Source organism: Tasmannia lanceolata, unplaced genomic scaffold (assembly GCF_043159265.1).
Source record: "Tasmannia lanceolata isolate RefF3 unplaced genomic scaffold, GAP_Taslan_0.1 ptg000002l, whole genome shotgun sequence".
NCBI lineage: Eukaryota > Viridiplantae > Streptophyta > Magnoliopsida > Canellales > Winteraceae > Tasmannia > Tasmannia lanceolata.
In genome coordinates, this window is record NW_027518679.1 from 57,874,702 (window position 1) to 57,898,432 (window position 23,731).

The following is a 23,731-nucleotide window of genomic DNA, read 5'->3' on the forward strand; positions in this document are numbered from 1 at the left end:
ATATCATATCTATAGCAATGTTTAAAGAAGTTAAGGAAACTACATTAGTTAACTGGGTCATCTTGATATGCCACTTGCTCATGCTTAATCCAAGCAGTGACTCTCTCTGCTTGGGCTGGGACTCTTTAAACACATTTTGTTTTAGATGAACCCAAGATGCCTTTCTTTATCTATTTATTTTTCTACTTAGTCATTCAACTCAACTCAACTCAACACAGCCTTTGTCCCAAACTAGTTGGGGTCGGTTAAATGAATCCTTTAGAAAAAATTCATGAAGAATGTGAAAGGAAACTATCCGGCATCCTTGAAGTGATCAAGCCAATGTTTAACTAGATGGGGTCGGCTAAATGGAAGAGTTGGGGTTTCTACTTTGTCATTACTAGTAAGATATACAGAAAATGATATCCAATTATAGAATGACAGATTTGCATCCTTGAAGTGATCAAGCCAGTGTTTAACTACTCCACCCTGGTTTGCGAACAAACCCACCAAAAATAATCTTGCTTAGAGATATGTACAATTCTTACCTCCGAAAAAGTTCAGGTGTAAGAGATCTTAAGATCAGCCTGTATTGTGCCTTACCTAATTAGAATTCCACGTACTCCCATTCACTGAGTTGACTCTTTCCTAACGTAAAACTGATCTTCCACTATATAAAAAGGGATCGGCCTGAGATCTGACTCACTTTAGCTGCTCAAATACTGTTTATGCGACTCAGGCTTTTGGTGCTTGCTTTAACCTGGTTTTCGGTTCCCTTTTGAATTCATCCTGGTGTTTGCTCGACATAGATCTCTTCGCCCACTCTTCCATTTAGGAAGGTATGGCTTTTGGTGCTTGCTTTAACCTGGTTTTCGGTTCCCTTTTGAATTCATCCTGGTGTTTGCTCGACATAGTTCTCTTCGCCCACTCTTCCGTTTAGGAAGGTACTCTTTAGGAAGGTACTCTTCATGTCCATTTGATTGATTGATGTACCTCCCCCCTATTAGTAAGGCCATCACATTCTCAGAAAAGGATATGCCTAAAATCAAATTCCCACACACAAGGCCTCTAAACATCACCGTTTACAGAACAGGGTTCCGAATTCATCGTTTCCTCATTGAGTTTGGGTCAGGGTTGAATGTGTGCCCATTGAGCACAGCGATATGTTTTTGGGATTAGATCCGGCATCATTCACACCATCTGCGGTAGGGGTGAGAGCGTATGACGACTCGTCAAGAGATGTGGTGGGCACCACCCTGATTAAGCTGAAAATAGGGCCCGCTGTGCATTAAGTTGAATTCCATATCTTAGACATAAGAGTCTCTTACACCTGAATTCTTACTAAACTTAAACTGTAAGCAAACTTCCAAAGGTTATTATTATGGGAAATGATATCAGCACAACCATGTTTTTATAGTTGCACGCTCCTAGCTTTTCTTTTTTAAATGGCTTGTAAGAGCTTTTTTGGGAATTATAATAACCTTTTGACTGCTCTTTAAATACTAAAAGACAAGATGCATTAGTGCAGATAACAAGACATGGTTGTGCTTATATCATTTCCTTATTATTATTTCTAGACCAAACCCAATTTTTTGTATATATATAGGGAAAATTGTTCGTGAGCTTGAGCTTATATAGCTTATATGAGCTAGAGTGCCACAAACATTTTGGGGTGATCTAAAGCATTCATTTGGAAGGTCTTTATATAGATAGGGTGTGTACCAAAAATCAGGTCCATAGGATCATCGTAACCCCTCCAAAAGTGGAGGGCAAAAATGGACAGATATGTGTTGGGAAAATGTTTGTGAGCTAGAGCGCTCTCTCTCTCTCTCTCTCTCTCTCTCTCTCTCTCACACACACACACACACACACACAGAGTTGACCCTTTCCTAACGTAAAACTGGTCTTATGATCACCTACACCTTACTAAACTTAAAATATAAGTGAACTTCCACTGGTTATTATTATTTCCAGACCAAAACCAAATCATTGGGCCCCGTGCTGACCTCAGCAAGATACTGTGATGTCATGATGACAGCAAATAGGGTCAAGTTCAACCCTTCTACTTTCCTCTTTTCTTTTCTGAAAATTTTCCAACTTGTCTATTAGATTGGATGACATCACAAAGAACTTCTTCATTAGCTTGAGCAAATGAGAGATCTAATGTTTGGGATCATGATTTTCTCTGATGTTTGTAATCATGATTTTCTCTTCATCTAATCATCATTATCTCTAACGAGTGAGAATAATCCAATGTCTGGGAGTCTACAAATAATAGTTTTGAGAAGTTTCTCGGTGGAATTTTGTGCCTTTTAGAAATCAACCTGTTGAATACTCCAGATCAAAGGCCTCGAAGAAAAGATATAATAACTGGGAGCTCTGATTATATAGTGTGGTTCAGGCTTGCAATGTGTCTGAGCCATAGATTATTTGCTGATGACCACCTGCTTTGTGACAGGAGATAGATCTCTTTGCAGGTCATATCTTCCATTTTTTTTTTTCATTCCAAATTTTTACCGTTGTTGGCAATATAAAACAGTAATTGCCATTTTAATTTGTTCGGGGCTGCACTCTTTTCCGCGTTAAAAGAAATGTTCAGAGATACAGCTCCACGGTTTGTAAAACCTTTCTGAACTGTTTTAGACACCAAAAGCTATATTTTGAAAATAAAATGGAAAAATAAACTATGGGGTTCTGTTATACTGTTGTTCTTTGGTAAATGGAATTTGCTTGGAAGTTAAAAACTCTCAGCACTATGAATCCTTAAAGCATTGATAAACAAATACATCAAATGGATTTCAGGATAACCCTAGGTGTAGTAGACATGGACCACATGTTAATTTAAAATGTTGATGATGCTCGTTGTTGAGAAGAAAATTCTAAATATTCCTGCTAATATATCAGAGGAATACCTTTTCTCAAAATCCCCATCATGGTGTAAAATAATGATTATCAGGAGGGTAAATTTAAAAAAAAAAAAAAAAACACAGGTAGAGGCTGCAATGAATGGTTGTCTAGTTTACAGTAAAAGCCTTAGTAAATCCCCTCGGGGTGTATTTTGGTCCTTCAAGAAATGTTCGGTTCTATTGCCTGCCATAGTATAATTTAAATTGTGGCCTTGGAAAATTACGCACGCACACGTTTGTGCATGCACACGCACACCACGTGGACACACGGATGCACAAACAAAAGAGCTGATCTTACTTCGTTTTATGCTATTTGGCATATATATATATATATATATATATATATATAGAGAGAGAGAGAGAGAGAGAGAGAGAGAGAGGAAAAGGATTGTACGCTCGAGTGTACCAAGCTTATGGTACGCTTGAGTTCCCCCACATGTGATTGGGCACTTGTACGCTCGAGTGTACCTAACCTTAGGTACGCTCGAGTGCCAAATCACATGGGTCCCACATTTTTTTTGGTCATCTAAACCATTCATTTGCAAGGCCCCATCATAGATAGGGTGCATACCAAAAATCAGCTCCATAGGATCATCCTAACCCATCCATTTGTGGAGGTCAAAATGGACAGACACTGTTTGTCCACAAATCTGCCCATTTTGCCCTCCAATTTTGGAGGGGTTAGGATGATTCAATGGTGCTGATTTTTGGTACACACCCTATCTATGATGGAGCCTTGCAAATGAATGGTTTAGATGACCCAAAAAAATGTGGGACCCATGTGATTTGGCACTCGAGCGTACCTAAGGTTAGGTACACTCGAGCGTACAATCCTTTTCCTCAAATATATATATATATATATATATATATATATATATATATATATATATATATATATATTTTTTTTTTTGAAAGATGAGATATTTTCATTGATACTAAGGTAATTACATTGGGGACCAGGAGTCCCTCCTGGTATTACAAAGTATCAAGGAAGACTGGCCAGGGCATACCCTGAGCCATAAGTCTGACAAAACAATGAACAACAAAGTCTAGGCCCTTTCTTCCTACACCGTTCCATGGTCGGGCCTTACACCACAATGATACAAGAGAAGTTTTACCCGACCATGCCTTACCAAATTCCAGTACTACAATCATTCCAACCATGGTTTTAAATTTCAGTTTCCTTACCGGTTTCGGACCCCACCAAAATCGAAATTTCGATCAAAATCCAACGGCATAAAAAGGGGTTTTTATCCCGCCTGAAATTTCGGTAATTTTGCCCGAAATTTCAAGGAAATATTAAATAACGAATAAAATATAATATATTCCTAAAATTTTGGGCCAAAATTCTAGGAAACCAAAATTTCAACCGAAATTCTCGAATTTTCGATGAAATAAACTATCATTTCGTGGATTTGCAATTTCGGGGTTGGAACAGTGTCGGTTCCAACCGACACCCCAAATTTCGGATTTCAGTTGAAATTTAAAACCATGATTCCAACTACATCCATCATTTTTCTCAACAGTCTCCAAAAAACCGCATTACTTCTTTAGCAGCAACACCACCACTTTACTTTGCTAGCACTAGGATCTGACCTTATATGGGACAGATACTCCCGCCAACTTTCCAATCTATCATTCCAAGACAACCAACAGAAGTAAAACCAATGTCATGGATTCCACGATACCAGACCTCCCCTCTAAACGAACCCTTTTTCCCTTCCTCTCTCTACTATTAATTGAAACAAAAACGTTTAAAGCCCACATTACCCCACCAAAAAAGTGATAGGACTTACATTTTAATATGAACATTTTTCTAACTCCAAGAGGAGCTGCTCAATCTCAGACACAACAGACTAGTCATACAGAATCTTTTCCCCTGGGTTCTTTTTCCGACTAAGAAAATCTTCCACCCTCTTAATCCTTGACGCCTTATCTTCTTCCCATCGAAGAAGTCTTTCTTTCTTTTCATCTTCCAAGATCCTATCAAAAAAAGGATGTTTGTGCATCGGCGAATGGGCTTCCTTTACATTGTAAAGTACCTGTAAGGTTATAGAATGTCTCTGGTCGATTGTTGGCTGCCTCCTTAAATAATTTCCATTGACTTTTCAGAAGGGTCTTAATCTTTTCTCTTGGTGTTGGAAGTACCTTGGAGGCCAGTTCTTCATTATATACCAAGGCCCGCAATCTACTTAAAGTTTCTTCCATTTCTACAACGTCAAAAGGGCGCTTCCTAGATTGAAGCTGTGATGACTCACTCAGGTTTTCCATTTCTCAATGATCTAGCTTCTCTTTGTATTTTTCTCTCTCTTTTTTTTTCTTTTTTTTTCTATTTCGCTAAGAATGCCAAAAGACAAACGGAAGTAACTCCTTTCATCTATTCGCCTCATGACCGCTTCCCGGTGGCCCTGGACAAAATCTAGAGGCCAAGTGTCCCTCCACATCCCAATGGCTTACCCTAGGTGTACCTGATATAATTAAACTTTAGAGCAGCCGTCACTCTACTTGTCCAGATACCGAAAAAGTTCTCTGTGTAGTCGAATTAATCATTCAAACCATCCCATCTCAAAAAAGCTTCTTCACCTTTCCAAAGAACTTGAGTTATAATTCCAATACAAGAGCCTTTATAATACTAAGATCCACATCTGACAGATATTGCCAATTTTTCTTCCTCTCTTCTGTGGAAAACCAAAAGCACACGCCATCTAGCTCGACCATGTTAGAAGCTAGAAAAAATCCGTGATCTTCACCCAAAGGTGGTACAGGCCTTAGGTGTCAAGCCTCGATACCAAGGTAGGTCAAAAATGCCTTTTTGATATCTAGGGTTTCTCCCTGCCAGCCCCAATCGGTCTGTCCGAGATGAAAAGGGAGGCACATTTTTTGAAGGGGCACCCTGCACTTTTCCCGCCCAAGCTCCAGAAGATTTGAATTTTGAAAACAGGGAGCCAGACTCCGACGAGTCGATGTTTCTCGTGGTTTGGCTTTTCTGGATAGGTTCCGGACGGTTCGCCACCGTCGGGCCGCCTGGAATCTCCAACCCAACATTAGGGAAGATTCACAAGGCTCACAAGGGTCGGTCTAAGAAGCAGATGAGGTCCCTTTGACTCTTGAATTAGGATACCCACAATGTAACAGAGACTGGAAATCCATAGATTGACGAAAGGATAGCTCAACTTCCATTTAGGTGCAAAGATTTTGACCGACACAAAAGTCATACATTGTTTGTGGTTACCTTTCATTTTCACCTCCAAGACCGGTCCAAAGAGGTTTCCTAAGCCTTCAACTGTTGAGGTAGCCCAAACTTGCAGAGGGATGCCATATCTGTTGACCCAAAACACCTCATATCCCTGGAGAAAGTCTTGATTCCAGGTGGAGAGGGAAAGTAAGATGCTTCCGTAGGCCTCGTCTTTCTTAGCCAGAACTCCGGAAGCCATCTCCACCGAGTCGAATATGAAAAAAACTTCATCCTTTGATAGAAGAGAAGGACAGGGAGGGTAGGAATGTCCCAACAGATTTTTCGCCCAGAGCCAGAGGTCCTGAATGGATTCAGATAAATCCTTTTGTTTTCCTACCAAACATGCACTTAGGGTATTGAGCCTCGTTTCCACCTCCGGGCCCGAGATGGATAAGTATGGTATCCCTTCTTTAACAAAAGGGGTAACCAGTTCGGAGCCAGGCAAACAGTCTCCCTCCTGAGCCACAGTACCCGAAACCGTTGGATTCGAGAACTCTCCAAGAGGTGGATAACTTCGCTCTCTATCCAGGTGACACCAACATCTACCCTGCCATTTAAAATTTAAGTAATTGTAGGATGAGCAGTACCAATCCTCTTGTCACCACCACGATTTCACTTTGTTTCTTTCTACTTTCTTCTTCTTTACTTTTCCTATTCCCTTCTCCTGGCACCATCGGCATTTACGTCTCCTTCTAAAATTACAGTAACCGCAAGATGAGCAAAACCAATCCCCCGGCCATATATCCCAGGCAGCAACCATTCTTAGAAGACCTTTTTGAACCCCAGGCAGCCATTCGCAATTTGGTACATCATGCATCAATCATTGAATTATTTGGCATATATTTTAATTTTATATTATATGTGAATGTACCTGTTTTCTTTCCTCGGGAGGTATAAACCTATTCTTTTCATTCATCGTTATTTTTTCTATTCCCATTTTCCATGTTTTTTTCCTTTTTATTTGTTTCTTTGGCCAGTTCTATACTAAAGCCTTCCCTTTTTTCTTTGCCTTCTCATATACTACAACTATGGTTTGTCCCACTTGTTAGACCAGTCACAATACGCCCACCAGATTTACCATGTATTTTTCTGTCTATAAGTACATAATTTTCATATATATCTGCTCTTTATGATTTATTCTTCTATCTATCATGCCTCTATGAACTGTTATTTATATCATTATGGCTGGAACCATATTAATCAGATAATTGAATTAAATGCAAACCATCCAGGTTTGCTGAGATTGCCATTTCAGCACCTCTCTCTCTCTCTCTCTCTCTCTCAAAATCTAATGGTATTTTGATAATCTGGACTCAGGATAACTGGGATCACATCTTGAAAACGTTTGGCTCTGGATTTCTAATAACCCGGTTCATCAGTGCCATCGTATCACCGGTGTGTTTCCAAACTCATCTCCTTTTCTCAATCATCTAATACTGCTTAAGTGATTGCATTTTACCTCATTAACTCTAAAAAAGATTATACTCACTTGACAACTTTCAAACATTTCAGTTCTCATCTGAAGAGAAGGCACATGAAGTGAAAGAATTTTTTGCAAGCCGTACAATGCCTTCAATCAAAAGGACTTTGAAGCAGAGCATTGAGCGGATCCACATAAATGCCAAGTGGGTTCAGAGTATAAGGAACGAGGAATCACTCAGGGAGGTAGTCAAGGAGTTGGCATACCGCAAGTACTGAAGAGGGAATGTTGCGCTTGTAATTAGAGAGGAGAGGATTGTTGTTTTCACTCTCAGTTTCTGCCATTTTGATTCCAACTATGGAATGAAAGCCTAGTCTAAATAAGGCAGAGTTCAACACCAATTTTCATTTGTGGATGTGACTGTGTGATACAAGTATATACTTTAATCCTGGAAACACAAATCCATTCCAAAATCGAATCCTGAAACAAGGGCAAAAGATCCCATGAATCTCAGAAACAGCGCTTAGAAAAATAAAATACGGCCAAAACAAAATCAAAAGAGGAAAAAAAAAAAAGATACACTCCCTGAGAGTTGCATATACCGAATCTATTGTATGATTTTTTATTTTTCTCTTTTGATGTTTTGGAAACCAGTACTCTTGCTTACCAATGGATTAAGGTTGTGCTATCATTCAAAAAAAAAAAGATTTAAGGTTATGCTCTGAAGGATGCAGAGGGAGAAGGGAAGGAAAAGGAAGGGAAGGTTGTCCTCTTAGTTGTGCATGTTGAACAATATTAAGAGAGGGAGGGAGGGGGGCGAGGGAGGGAGGGAGGGAGGGAGTCTTGTGCATCGGCTCATGGTACCCTATATTTTGAGACTTGACAAAGTGGAGCATGGTAACATTTTAAGTAAATATCTCATACGTTCCCTAGGCCATTGTTTAGAGGAGAAACTGTGTGTTTTTCCAAAATGGTCGAAAAAATGCACCGGCTTTCAATTCAGGCTGGTTTTCATGAAAAAAAGGGGATTGTATTTCCACGCATTGAGAACTGGGTGCGTTGTCTTTTTGGTTGAAATGGTATGGTGTTCAAACTCCTAAGTTACTCTCTAGATCTCCAATTTCTGACTGGAATTACTTGGAAAATAATGATCAGGATAGCAGAGCCAAAGCTATGGAACTTGGGTGTCTTTTGTCTCACGTCGAGCAGGGCCTTTGGCTTTACGGATTGATTCATGGCACGGTCTTGGGCCTTCAACAAAGCCCCTGCAGTAGTTATTCCATACCAACTTAGTTGCCCGCCGCTGACAACCGGTACACCATAGGTTGGCCTGATTCGTAAGACTTGGCAGAACTGTGTGACAAGGATGGGCTGGCGACCTAGATGGAATCTTGCACAAGGTCTTAGGGTTGTGTAAAATTGCTAGTGGTGCATAGGGTCACGAGATTTGAGTTGAAAATAAAGGAGATGGCTAAGAAAGAAAAGGGGGTGAATATATCACTTCCCCATTTGCAAACGGCCACATGTTTTGATAATTGCACAAACTCATCTTGTCTTTTATTATTTAAACCATAGTTTCAAAACTCTTCATCGTTGAGTTGCTCGGGTCGACGCCTTTTTATCTTGGTCATATTCTCATTCAGGTCCGTATTTTACCCTACAAAGTCAATCAAAACTCATCCGGCTCAACAAGTAACCAAATACTTGGTTTCATCTCATCCGGCTCAACAAGTAACCAAATACTTGGTTTCATCGAGTAGGATTTGCTTTGTCCATGTTTTGACTTACGCCGGCCCGCATTTGTAAACACTGATTTAAACAGGGGTGATGATATTTTCACCCCCCCGGTACGCATCCGCCCCCTTATAACGTGAACAGCGGGGGCAACTTTAATGTTTTTTGACGCCAAACCACGTTAAACGGGGGGCGAGTGCGTACTGCAAGGGGGTGTCAAATATCATCGCCCTTTAAACAGCAGTAAAAAATTATCACAGTTTACCAAAAAGTTCGAAGAAGTCCGGAGAGACTGAGTTCGTCCAGTTATAAACAAGGTAGTGCCGATATCAGCAGCCATCCAAACCGCCTCGACGAGAAAAAAGTTCACACGGAAAGGTTTTGGACTTTTGTCACAGTTGTCTACTACTAGTGCTTGTGTGATTAAATCAAATAAATCAAAATCTAGGGAAGAAATGAGAAATCTGAGAAGGGTCTCGCTCCCATTCTTGCTGATAACTCTGTTCTCCTCCTCTACTTTTCCTTGGAGCACACACGCCCACACGCAAACACAAACCCTAAGGTGAGAGAGAGAGAGAGATTTTCTGATGGATTTTGATGGTCGATTTTACTAATAAAGATATTGTGGAATTGCAGGGGAAAAGATGTTGAAGAAAGGGGATCTCAGCGTAGATCGATGCTGAGTTTTAGGGAAACAAAAGGGAACGCGTCCTTTGAATGTTCCCTTGCTGGACCCTGTGTTGCCTGTCACTATTCTGAAAAGGTATCTCACATAAGTTTCTGTTTTGATTGCAATTTCTCTACATTTTCATTAAGGCCCTGTTTGGATTACAAGAAAAAAAAACATTTTTGATGGAATTTTTTTTTTTCATTTCATGATATAAATGGAAATGAAATGGTTGTGGTTAATTTAGAAAGATATTATCATAAATGGTAGGTTCCTCTATGTAAATATTGAATAGCGTAGGTTCAGCGTATCTTTTGTTGCGTGTAAATAAAGTAGGAAAATTTTGAAATATTTTTCCTTTCCAAACTTTTCTAAAAAAAATTCATTCAATCCAAACGCAAAGACCCACAATTCTAAAATGCATAATCCTACAATAACTACTTTGTAACTAATTCATATACACCATAACATGTAAACATCAGCCGGCATTGGATTTCATGAATTTGCTTCCGAATCAAATTTGACAACAAGGTCTGGTACCCATTGTTCTATGTTTCTACTCATTTTAATCTATTTATCCAATTGATGAGGATGTTAAATCTTCGTGAAATTTTGGAAAAACAAAACACTTATATCATCTTTTGTTCGAAAGGTAGACTCAATCATCACCCGGCTATATCAGATCGATCATCCCTTTCCTTCTTCTTTTTTTTGCTTTTGTTTTTTCTTAAATTGAATCTCACATCAGCACTATCTACTACATACTAACTTGATAAAATCAGACTGTTCAATCATGAAGACCATACAAACAATACAAGATGAAGTACCTCAGTATAATCTATTGAAACGAATATATTGTACACCATGCTTCTGTCAATCCAACATTGGATAATTACAAGCCTGGCATCATCATTTTCTCTCTATAGAGATGATAGCTATGTGGATAAAAATAATGATATGCAATAACTTCATCAGACTGCTCATTACTTGTTCTAGGAGTTTCTATTCTCAATCCTTTTTTCTTTTCTTTTTTGGGATCAAAATTCTCAATCCTATTCCTCATAACCAGTTATGCCACCGCCTTCATTGTCTTCATCTATGGTTGAACTGGTAAGGCCTCTTTAAACAAGTTATTATCACATCAAGGCCCCCATCATCCATAATTTGTTTGTTCTAAAATTCTTCAAAAACTCCTTCCCTTCACAAGGCACTTTAACTTGTAGTTCAATGGCTTGGGAGTCATCCGCCGGACCTAGAAAAGCAAAAACCGTGTGTCCTACAACGATAGAGATGGCATCTCCAAATCCATCTTCTATTATATCACTATTACTACTCAAAGAAGATTTGCTAATCCCATAGATGTTTAGCTTCAGAATGCCATGAGGAGGGCAACACCACTTATCCAACTTTCTAGGAATCTCCAATCCCATCTTTTCTAATATCACCATTATTACTCAGAGAAGATTTCCTAATCCCATTGAGGTTTAGTTTCACAATGCCATGGGGTGGGCAGCACCACTTATCCAACTTTCTAGGAATCTCCACATAATCCTTGAATATTCTCACCAATCACAACTTAGTGAATTTAAAGAAACTTCTATGATGCAATCTAATTCCAAATTTCTTTCCATGATTTCAATCATTATTGATTTAGTCATGAGTCTTATAACCCAGATACTATTCTATGCTCCAGGTAGCTTTAGAGAGCAGTAGTTAAAGTAACTGACCAACCAATTACTTGAGAATTGTCTCAGCCAGTGCAGTTAAATAAATACTTTGGAAACACCTTATAAAAAAGAAAGAAAAGGGGAATCAACGAGTATGGTTTTAAATTTCGTCCGAAATACCGAAATTTCGGATTTAGGCCGGGACCGAAATTTAAAACTGAAACTGAAATTTAAAAATTTCAGCTGGAATTATAATATTTTCACCGAAACCGAAATTGCCACTGAAATTTCATTTTCGGCTGAGGCCAAAACTGAAACCGAAATTTCAATCCTTGTCAACAAGAGAATAAAAAAGGAGAAAGAAGCGCCAAGTCATAAAGATATTAGGAAGAGGCGAAAAAGTTACATTGGAAGAAAAGGTACAATGAAAAGGAGCCGAAGATCTTAACTCTTAAGTAAAAAGAGAGGGGGAATCTCTCTTCTCCCACGAAAAGAAAAGAAATCTTTTGAAGGAGTAAAAGGACTTTCCACTAAAGAAGAAAAGGATGGACTCTATAATTTGAGGAAAAGAAAGGTCGGGCCAGTTCCATTCAACATGGAAGTATTCTCCCTTAGTTTATAACCTCAACATCCCCTTAATTTCCAAATTATCACTCCAACAAACTAAGCATTATGGCTCCAATTGATTTTCAGGTGACAAACTAAGCATTATGGCACCAATTGATTTTCGGACCAAAGGTCCAATCTACGTTCTGATTTCTTTTTTATTTCAAGTTATTACTTAAAATCCCCATGTTATTGTCCTCCTAAACTGAAGAAATCTAGTGAAATTCTACATCACTTCAGCCATCAACATCCAAATATTAGATTTGAATCTTGTTCGCTTCGTGGCACCAGTAAATTTGAAAAGTATGATGTTGATAGATCTCTAGATTGGTTTTCCATAAACGTTCAAACTGCAGCTCAAATCATCATTCAAATGGTCAGGCCAATTAGCATGAAAACATTTACTCGATTGGATCGGTCTTCAGATCATCCTAAATAAAAAATTGAACATTCGATGATTTAAATTGCTTAGCTTAATGAGGATCTTCCCTAAATAACTTTCTCTAATAATACAATGAGAAAAATTACATGGATTAGAAAGATCTTCTCCAAAAGAGGGCCGTGAGGGAATTGGTAAATAGTTGAAAACCTGATATGCTGATCATTCGGGAGTCAAATGTGGAGATGATAATGAAAGGGTTAGTACGAAGCATTTGGTGCTAGAGGAATGGAGGTTGGGAGCTTGTGGAGGTTGTGGGTGATATGGGGATTGTTGTTGTAGTATTGAGCAAGGCTATGGTGATGGACAACGCCGCTACGAAGGGGATTTATAATGCTAATCATGTTCAGATCATAGGGGAATAGACTTTAAGTGGCTTCTAATTTGGGTTTATGGACCTTCAAATCTTTGTAGAAGAGAAGTGCTATGGTTAGGGGGGGGGGGGGGGGGGAGGTCATCTTGTTAAGGAGATGGGATAGTTGGTTGTGTGTTCAGGGGGAGATTTAATACAGTTACATTCATGCATGTGAATAAATGAAGGAGCAGGGTAATCACAAGCATGCCAAGGTTTAATCTTTATTAACAACAACGAACTTGTGGACTTCCCTTTGGGAGGGGAGCAATTCAGTTGTTCGAATAATCAAGAAACTTGGTATTGTCAAGTGGATGGAGGAGGAGAAGCATACACGAGTGGAAAAGGAGTACAAAGTTGTGCTGAGGTAGAAGAATCAAGGTGGGGCCAAAATTTCAGAGAATTGTGGTTGAAAAGAGATAGGCATACAATGTACATTCGTAAGATGGTGACTGTTGACTGAACACCACAAGGAGTATTCGTGTCAAGGAGAGATTAGTGGAGGACGTAGGTAGGTGGAAGAAGAGATGCTTGGCTACTATAAGATGTAATCTTGTGAGGTGGATTGCAGAGCTCGATAGATTGGAAGAAGAAAGGGATCTTGAGGAGGAGGAGAAGTGAGGGTGGAAACGGAGGATCTCAAGGTTAGAAGAAACGATTTGGTGCCAAATATCCAAATCAATATGGTTGAAAGGAGATATGAATGCGACTCATAAGATGGCAAGCATGAAGAGGGTGGACACTATTAGGGTCATTCATATCAAGGGGAGACTAGTGGAGGACATAGGGAGGTGGAAGAAGATGTTTTTGGATACTGTTAAGCAATTCTGCTCTAATGAGGTGGATTAGAGACCTTTGTTGGAAGGTTCGGACTTCGGAGTTTGGAGGTTGCTTGGCAAGTTTGCTAGGTATTTTGGGAGGGATTTTGAGGAGGATTTGAAGAAGGTGGTGTTACTGTTAAGCAATTCTGCTCTAATGAGGTGGATTAGAGACCTCTGTTGGAAGGGTCGGAATTTGGAAGGTTGCTTGGCAAGTTTGCTAGGTATTTCGGGAGGGATTTTGAGAAGGATTTGAAGAAGATGGTGTTTCCTATAATAGGGTTAAGGCTTCAGGATTAGATGGATTCACAATGGTGTTTATTCAACATTAGTGGGATTGTGTAAGGAGGATCATATGCGTGTTAGAAAAGTATTTTTCTACCACATGGCGTATCAACAGGGAGGCAAAGGCAACTTCTGTGAAATTCATATCAAAGAAGAGAAGGGTGGTGGAGACTAGGAGAAAACATGGTTGTACCGAGGAACTTTTGTGAAGGGATGCCAAATGTTGGATGGTGTCCTTAATGCTAATGGATGTTTGAAGATTTGGGAGAGGGAAGGTAGTACTAGTCTACTTTGGAAGATTAGCATGGAGTTGTATGACCATGCTGATTGGGAATTCGTGAGGCATATGCTTGGATGAATGGATTTTGGGGAGAGATGGAAGGCCTGGGTGATGGAGTGTGTTTCACATCCGTCCTCCTCAATTGTGATTACTGGAAGTCCCGTGGATTTTTCTAAAAGTTTTAGGGGCCTAACACGGGTCCCCTGCTATCACACTTTATTTTTTGGTGGGTAAGCTGGGATCGAACCTCTGACCTCAAGGTGAAGCCACCCGCTATCACACTTATACACACTTGTGAGGAAGGCTCTCAGTATGATGATTAGCAGGTGTAGGCGAGGTGTTTGATTGAAGGGGCGAGGATGTGTAGAGAATTCTAGAAAGACTTGAAATTCTAGAGTGTAGCTGAAGCTGGATGACTTCCATGGGGTCTAATCTAAGCCACTAGTGTAAAGTTGTAGAGTCTCTACATAGGTGATAGCTTCTCACTTGGAGATGCCCCCAAAACCTCATAGTAGCGTTCTTACTTGTACAATACAATCAGTGTTTCCAAGTCCCTCCTGCTGACTTGCTTGTAATGCTCATGACGCAGGACCAAAAGGGAACGAAACTAATTCTTGGGAATCTATGGTTTGATGTAAAGTTGATGGATATAATATGACATGAAGAACTAGGGTTCAAAATAACAGATCTAACCATCTAATACACAAGAAGAATGAGAATAGGGTTTCCTATGAAATCAAATGTCAACCGACTGAGTAATCCGGGTCTAAAGATTGTGGGGTTGGATATGCAACACTAAACCGTAGATGATTGAACACTCGGGGGGCCCTTAAGGATATTTTGGGTTTTTTTTATTCTTTGTAGGAGTATTTTAGGGATTCATTTGAGATTATTAGGGTCATTTTGTTTGTTAGGGATTTTTTAGGGATATTTAGGTCTTTTATTATTGTCGGTTGCCTATATATAAAATAAATTACAGATTTTTTTTGTCACTTTTGATGATTAAATAACTTGATTACAAATTTGAGTTCTTCTTCTCCACCCAAACTTCTTCCCTTCTTCTAATTCTACTTCTGTTCTTCTCTTCTCTCCCTAGTCTACATCAGACGGGGGAGAATCCTTGGTTACGAAAATATGGAGTTTGAATGAACTAAACTAGAGCTAAAGTCTTATAAGTTATAACCCTTACTCGATGGGGTCAAATTCTTTTAAGAGGGAGAGAAATGATGGGGACCACATGCATGGGGAGGACACTTGAGAGATGGTGTGTCAACATGGATTCAAGTGGGGCGGGGCCCACCTGGAGTACTCACCCATTACTAGGCCACAAATCGAAGATGTAGGAGAGGAATGGGGCAAATCTATCATTTTGACTGACTTGGGTTTAAGTTTATTCTCAGAAGAGGTCTCTTATGTTTTTAGGAAAAGTTAATATCAAAATTTCTTTTTAGAGTTCTTATTGTAGTTGGTCTTTACTTAAGGCTAGTTTTCTAATACAAATTGTATTGTTAAAGGGCCCTAACAAGTTTAGAGAGAAGATTAGAAACTTTGGATTGCTTGGGAGTTTTGGGTTTACAATTTAAAGAGACTCCCTACGCGAGTCAAGAGTGGATTCTATATATTGTAGTCCTACAACCATTTTTTTTTTTATGAAGTTGAATAAAAATTGATGCTTTCTTTGCACAATCTTGAATTTGATATCCTTTTTCATCTCGGTGTGATGCCTTCACAACCCTAGTTGTGTGATGCCTTGGTGAACTGCCCTTCTACTTCTATCTATCAAAAGGATTTCTTTTATCTCTCTAAAATTTTATTTAATACTTTTTTTTTTATTTCCTTCCTTGAATCCTTCTTTAATTCCTGTTTTAATACTCAAGCTTTTGTGGACTGTTCCCAAAGATTTGTTGACCATCCACTATTGCCCAACTTTGATCTGGATCCTACGGTTAAATCTAGGGTGGATTTCTGTTCACGCTGCCCATCATCTCATTTCAAGTGTTAGGAGTAATTTTTTGGATGTTTTTAATTTATCTTCTGGACCATCTTTCGTGTTTAGATTAGAATTCCTGGTTGCTTCCAATCCTTTTATAAAGTTATTAATCACCCCACAATAGTCTAATCCAGTATGATTGCAAATTTCCTACAAACTAAATTGGATTCAATCTAGTTCACTCTTTGCACTGGCATTTTTTCAATCTAGTTCACTCTTTGCATGGCATTTTTTTTTTACCAAATTCAGTTTTATTGTTATCGAAAATTCCCTCCCATAGTTCCATTCTACACCATTACCATTAAAAAAAAAGCAATGATTAATTAACTCAGCTTTTTGCCACTAGAACTTGTATACAAAAGATTCAATGCATTTTCAAATCTTCATCTTTTAAAACTCTCATCATTCTCTCTGTATACATTTCCCATCTTCACTGAGATAATTGGTCTCTTCCTTTCCCTTGCCGTCAACCAGATCTGTAAAGCTTTTCCTTGCCTGGCTGCATAACTTTTATGACCCAATAAGTTGTTGCATTGAAATACTTAAAATATGAGGGCTGGAGAATGAGAGAGGATAAAAAATGACATTTAAGCTGATGATGGGTAATGGAATGTTTATGTCCCTAAATGACATTTATAGCACCTTGTAGGCTAGCTTGGGTGCTGTGGGTTGTAACATTGTTACATTATCATGGAAGTTGCATGGAGATTGTTCTACTTAAAAAAATGTTAGTCTAGAACTTTGTGTACTCATGGAAATTTTAGTGTCTGATGTGTTGATCGAACTATTCATATTTTGCCTAATAATAAAATGCTTAAAGTTTTCTGTTTCTAATGATTTCAGGTGTAATTCCATTGCAGTGTATACTTGCTGCCTATTATATACAATCTTATGTTGGCATTTCTTGATCTACATGAGTTCTGCTTGTTTTTCTCTTAATACATTTTATCATGTTCTTCTGCTCAGTGGCAATTTAAAATATTTCCTTGTAGAATGAGGAAAAGTACCGCTGCAGTGAAACTGGATATCGTATTCCTTTGAAATGTGTTGAAACTGAAGATGGTTCGAAGGAAGCAAATAACAAGAAATTTCAAAAAAGGCGGTCTGCTTTGGATGATGACTCCACGCCTTATAAGCAACCAAAAGTACATGCATCATTAAAGGTAGCAAAACAACTCAATACTCAAACGAGGCGGGATGCCGTGCTCACCCCAGAGGGTGGGAAACAGAGTTACATTACTTATAGGAGCTGTGTACCACCAGAAGATGAAGAGAAGCTGTCGGTTCTTGGTTTCGAGGTATGGAGATCAAACCAAGGTTTGAAATTTTGGTGGCAATTTCCGTTTCTGTGGAAATTTCGGTGTAAATCTTATAATTTCGGCCAAAATTTTAAAATATTCGGTTTTGGTTTTAAATTTCGGTCCCGGACCGAAATTTCGGATTTTGGCCAAAATTTAAAACCATGGATCAACCATGACTTCCTTAGTTCATGGATCCTTATGGCCATGCATTTGCTTCCTCACGTTGTATGCTTATCTTATTTTATGGATATAAGTTTGTATCAGCAGTTTATCTTTGTTAAAGTGATACCTATGGGTTAGGACAGTAGCAAGATCAGAAGTTTCTTCTTTGTAATTTGATTTATACTTAACCCAAACCTAAAACAAAATTAGAAGATGCATTTCAACGTGAATATAAGATTTTCACCACTTTTTCCTTTTTTAAAACCCCAAGAAACTCTTTCTAGACATACTAGAATAAAATTAAATTCATTTATCATTTTAAAGGAGAAAGAGATGCATTACTTCAGCAGATGAGAAGTTTATTATTTTTTGGATTTGAGGTATGGAAACCTAACCTTGAAATCTTTCAATGGGTCCTTGTGGTCGTGCATATGTGTCCAAATGTTCTTGTATGCTCATCTTACTATGTTAGTTATAAGTTTGCGTCAATCGATATTTCTTGTTGAAATGATACCTATGGATGACAAGTTTTGAGAGATTAAAAGTTTCTTGTTTCTTTTTCTTTAAAAGGATGAAAGTTTGTTGATCATCATTGATTTAAACTTTCCTCAACCGTGTTAAATTTCTCAAGCAAAAACAAAGGTAAACAACCATAAGATTTTCTCCACTTGGGCATTTCCTAAAACCCAAGCAGATACTTCCTAAAATACTTAACTAGAATTAAAATTACTCATAATTTTAAATGAACAAAGACTCATTTTTTAGCATCCAAGGCAAACAGAGTCCTTTTCAATACCTCAAAAGAAAGATTTCATGGTTAGGTTTCCATACCTCAAACCCATGAAATCTTTCTTTTAAATAGTACATTGAAAGAGGATTTCATAGTTAGGTTTCCATTCCTCACCATGGAATCTTCTTTCTATACCATGAAATCCTTCGTTTGGATCCATTGAAAGAAGATTTCATGGAAACCTAACCATGAAATCGTCTTTCACGATATTTATATAGAAAAATTTTCATGTTATTTAAAAAAAAAACTAGATTTGTTTGTGTGTATGTGTGTGTGTACTACTATATTGTTTCTGGGGGTTGGTTGGCACAACACCCTTAAAATCAGGCATGAAATCCATGTTTCAAGTTTCCCAATATGTAAAATAGTGGAAGCAAATCAAATAAAGCAAGCTGACATGGTGGAAGATGGCTAAATTTATGGGTGTCAATACCTATTCCCTATTACTATTAATAGGTAAAAGAGTACTGTTATTACTGACAAGAAATATACAAGAATAACAAATAGGGATTAGCATAGTATAATACCCCTGACATGGTAGTCCTATGGGAGAAATCTAAATCATGGTTCTAGATGTCGGCCGAAACTGAAATGAAACATTTGACATGTTTTCATTTTCATCCTCACTGAAACCTATTTGCTATTTACCTAGTATGGATCATTTTGATCTTTGGATCTTTTAAACATACTGACCCTCAAATGCACGGCATTTTTTGCGTGCAAGCAGAACATATTTGCACAAATACATGCGCATCCAATATACTTTGATCCATGCATGTCTGCGAGCTCTTGCATTGGTTTGAAATACTATTACTATAAGCTATGTCCTGATTGACGTGTGACCATATTAATCCTGAACATCATGTTAGTTTAGATGGTAGCCTAGCCTTAGTTTATCCATTTGCTCTCTGTATTCTATCTCGGTTCTGCTTCTATTTCAGGCAACATTCTTAGTGCTTTTGCAGACTATATCCCTCTCTGTACTCTCTGTAAATTGGTCTCTGTTAGCCCAAGGGTTCCCATGGGTAATCACCATGTTTTGATGATCAACAAACACAAATTGATTAGTTCTTTTATGGACTAATGTATTACCTTGGAGTGTTGTGCTATAGACAAGCCATTCACAGGTCAATCCGTACAAGCACACCACCTTCATGGCCAAAAGCTTGAGGATGAACAATTCAACTGTCAGAGGAGCTAGATCAAACTCAGATCACTTGAAGGTACAATCAAGGTGAAGCTCTATCTCAAGCATCTCAATCATTGAACGAAGATCAATGAAGGCCAAAGTTGAGGATCAACATTCTTAAAGGATAAAGAAGCTTGAACACATTGGTGACATCATCCCACGTGAGAAGACCTTGAATAATGGAAGATGTCTTGCTATCAAGCTCAAGATGAAGATCCCAAAGGCAAGCCATGCATTGAATGGAAGATCAAGCAATGGCTAGCACAAGAGTCATTTAAGAGAGCGTTTAAAATGATAGAATGTATTTGTCTTTCTCTTGGATTTATTCTTGATCAAGGCACTCATAAAATTACTTAAGTCACACTCAAAAGTACCCTAAAAAGTTTTCAAAAGTGACCCAAAACGAAGTGGCCTCACCAAGTGCTATGTTAAGTTTCAAAATGGAAAGACATGAAATTAGCACTTGAAAAATGGATCCAGCACATAAATCTTATCATAATATATCCAAAACATTTTCAAATATTTTTAACAGAAAAATCTCAACGTTTTCATTCAAATCAAGAATAAGAGCGTCAAAATCCGTCAAGAAACGAGTGAGTTATGAATTTTACAAATCGAGAAAATCTGCTGAAATTGCCTTACTCGGAATTCCGAGAATTTTTTCGGAGTTCCGAGAAAGATTCTGTTTGAAAAAAAATATAGCCGTTGGTGTTCTAAAAGTTGCACAGAATTACCGTTTTGCCCCTGTAACGGCCAGTTTTTATTTTTGGCTATATATATGGGTTTAAACTCTCATTTTAAGGCCTATGCAAACACTTTCAAACCCTCTTTGCCTTGAATCTCTTTCTCCACCTCATTTGTGCTTTGATCTTGATTAAACTCTTTTGAGAGTGGATTAAGCTTTACTTGTAATTTTCTTTGAGAGTTTTGTAGTGAGCTTTATTTGTGTAAATCAAGCCTACAAAGAGGCTAAAGAAGTGTGCTCAATCTTCCTTCCTTCAACCATTGTAAGGAGAGGGTTTACGATTCGGTCCGATAAGAAACGTGAATCAAGCTTGTATAGAGAGGGTCTTCGATTCGGCCTGTTAAGAGAGGAGAATTGAGTTTTTTATAGAGGGTCTCCGATTCGGCCCACTGAAAGAGGTGAATCGCATTATAAGAGGGTTCATTGATCCAACTCGATAAGAAAGGAGGATCGTATAGTGGAAATTCCCAAGGAGCCAAATTCGGAAGAGTGGACGTAGGGCTTGCCCTGAACCACTATAAAATCCTTGTGTTCATCTCTTTGACTCTTTACCTCCTTCTCTTGATTGGTGATTGGTACACATCTCTTTTCTCTCTCTTGTATGTGCTTTCATATTCATATCCTTGCTTGAGTGAGTGATTAGCACTTAAGTTAAAATAACATATTTATCTCTTGCTAATTAGGCCTCTCATAATTCTAATCAAGTTATAAAATCAACTAGGGAATAAAGTTCACATCATTGCTATTAAGCTTAATTAATCAAGCTAACTTCATTGAGAAAAGTTAAAACTAGGGTGAAACAAAAAAGTTTAAAAAAGGGTAAAATCTTTAAATCCTCATACGCATTGGATCTTACTTTGTTGCTTTCACTTTCCCCTTCACATTAGATCATATGCTGCCTATGTCATTTGTTATTGATAGTGTTAATGTTGTCTTCTTTGGCAGGGGATTGTGCTGTGTCTGTTGTTTGTTAGTGCTCCAGTTGTATATTTCAGGCGAAAACGTGCTGTTACCGTGTCCGGAATCGGAGCAGTCAGAATCCCCACAAACTCCAGGTTCTAGATCTAACTCTTCCTGGTGGGTATCCCTCTGTTTAAGCCGAATGTCTCCAGTTATGATCTTATAGGGGAGATTTAGATGAAGCCCATGAAGAAAGGTTTGGCACTTTGCTGGCCTCATCTGCATTGTATTTACTTCACACACATTTTTAGATAAAAATGTGCTTTTGGTCCTTTTTGGATTTTCCTAAAATATTTTCCACTGAATCATATATGCAAATAGTTTTGACGTTAAATTTAATTATTTGCTAGTAATGCTTACAGTAGTTTGAGAAATGATGTGAAAAGTACGGTGAGGGCCACATGTATGGATGATGTAAGCCATTCGTGGGTTGGTCGACGTAGATATGCCCCAAAAAAGCGCCTCATAGGATAATCTTAACCCTTCGATATGCAGAGGTTTTTATACCATGTCGTCCAATTTAAACTTTCACAAATCGAAGGGTTAGGATTATCCTATCATGTCCATTTTTGGGGCACGGCATATCTACAACAGGGATGAAAATATGAATGGTTTAGGTCATCCATTCACGTGAGCACCACTTCAAAAAAATTTAAAAAAAAAAACCTCTTTAAGGGAGAAATTTGTCTTCATCTTTTGCATGTTTACAGTTGATTTTTCATTGTGTCACCTTACAAAGTTTGCTCACACAGAGTTAACAACACAGAGAATCACATTCAATCTAGATTGGAATGATTGGGAAATGATCCTTGAAAATGGGACTTCTGCAGACTGAATTGGAAATAATTCTCCACTCCCAACTCTGTTCAGGTTTTCATTGAGAGGATGTCATCAAAATTGGATTTCACCCAATTAAAGGCAGGGAGATGGAGATGAGAAATCACACATTCAGGAGAGGGTTGTTTAAAAAAATAATAATTACCTGAGCATCTATAGAGAGGGCTTCATCTAGAATCAGATCATCTAAGGCCCTGTTTATGTTGGATTTTGAGAACCTAATATGAATCCAAACTGATCATTCGACTCAGAATTAAGGCTCTCTTTGTTTTGATTTTGGAGAACCGATTGTGTCCAAAACGGAGTATTGGACTCATTCGGTTCTTGGAGTCCAAAACAAACCGGGCTTCAACTTAATTTTGACTCCAATAATCAGTTTTGGATTCACATTCGGTTGTTTGTTTTAGATTTGGGGAACCGATTGTGAGCCTGAAACTGGTTATTAGACTCAAGATTAAGTTGCCGTTTGTTTTGGATTATGAGAACCGATTGTATCCGAAACTGATTACTGTACTTCAAAGACCCAGTCACTCTGAAGTCCTTGTTGAAGAGTCCCATCATTCTCCAGAGTTACGCTCAGTCTGCTAGACTCTTTCAGAGTGACCGAAAATCTGCGAAGTCTCATCAGGGATTCAAAATCCCGCACGACTATGAGTTCTCTAGAGGTAATGTAGGGTGGAGCAAATGACCTAAAACTCTTTTCACTTATCTCTTTTGTCACTGATGTTTCGGGAGGAACTAGATTGAAGGGCACCCTTGCAAAAACCTAACTGTTAATACACCTTGCAGAAACCTAAGTGCAAAGGTGCCCCCATTGAATCCACGTTACCCAACTCTATTTAATTATTTGTAAGCATTAGAAAATACAAAAGTAAAATAACAATAAATGTGGTTGAGTGAGTACCCTTGCAGGAGTTTTTGTCTAGGGGTGCGTCCTTGATTTAGCATTCCTCATGTTTAGGTGCATTATGAAAAAGACAAACATCTTTTTAGCTTATTCTTTTTGGGTGTAAAGTAGTGTCTAACCAAAATACCCAACAAGCATTAGCTCTCCCGAAAAGGAGGTGATTCAGAAGCATGTAAGGGGCATGATGATTTGATGTCATTCTCACCTTCATCCAGCTTATCACCGGTCTGTCCAGGGTTCCAAACTCAATGGTGGCATCTAAACACGAGGGTTGCGATAGTTGCGGGACTTAACCCAACACCTTACGGCATGAGCTGGCGACAGACATGCACCACCTGTGTCCTCATTCCCGAAGGCAACCCCTCTCTTTCAAGAGGCTATTTTTCATAAGGGATTTGCTAGGGACCATCACACAAGGCATTTCACGCTGGGGCTGTCACATGTGAGAGGAGCCACCTCAAA

At 38.5% G+C, this 23,731-nt stretch overlaps 2 protein-coding genes across 3 annotated transcripts in view; both read left to right on the forward strand.

The window, feature by feature from the left end:
• APM1 (aminopeptidase M1) overlaps positions 1-8,013 on the forward strand; it is a 34,196-nt gene extending 26,183 nt beyond the window's left edge. The window contains exons 18-19 of the mRNA XM_077384235.1: positions 7,438-7,515; positions 7,633-8,013. Of these exons, the coding sequence (XP_077240350.1) occupies positions 7,438-7,515; positions 7,633-7,818 (264 nt within the window). The 3' untranslated portion in view covers positions 7,819-8,013. The remainder of the gene's footprint in view (positions 1-7,437; positions 7,516-7,632) is intronic.
• Positions 8,014-9,658: 1,645 nt separating this feature from the next.
• On the forward strand, positions 9,659-21,864 carry LOC143881254 (structural polyprotein). Of its 2 annotated transcripts, XM_077384250.1 has the most exons (5): positions 9,659-9,836; positions 9,911-10,037; positions 17,371-17,676; positions 19,744-19,865; positions 21,511-21,864. In XM_077384250.1, the coding sequence occupies exons 1-5, from the start codon at positions 9,730-9,732 to the stop codon at positions 21,689-21,691; spliced, it is 843 nt and encodes a 280-aa protein (XP_077240365.1). In that variant the 5' UTR covers positions 9,659-9,729; the 3' UTR covers positions 21,692-21,864. The 2 variants fall into 2 exon arrangements, with proteins under 2 accessions (XP_077240365.1, XP_077240360.1); XM_077384245.1 differs by lacking the exon at positions 19,744-19,865 and having other exon boundaries at positions 9,675-9,836.
• The last annotated feature ends 1,867 nt before the right edge of the window (positions 21,865-23,731 follow it).

Coding starts and splice junctions, on each gene's coding strand:
- LOC143881254 (XM_077384250.1), top strand. CDS start 9,730: ATGAGAAATCTGAGAAGGGTCTCGCTCCCATTCTTGCTGATAACTCTG. Junction 9,837..9,910: donor ACGCAAACACAAACCCTAAG/GTGAGAGAGAGA, acceptor GTGGAATTGCAG/GGGAAAAGATGTTGAAGAAA. Junction 19,866..21,510: donor CACTTGAAGGTACAATCAAG/GTGAAGCTCTAT, acceptor CTTCTTTGGCAG/GGGATTGTGCTGTGTCTGTT.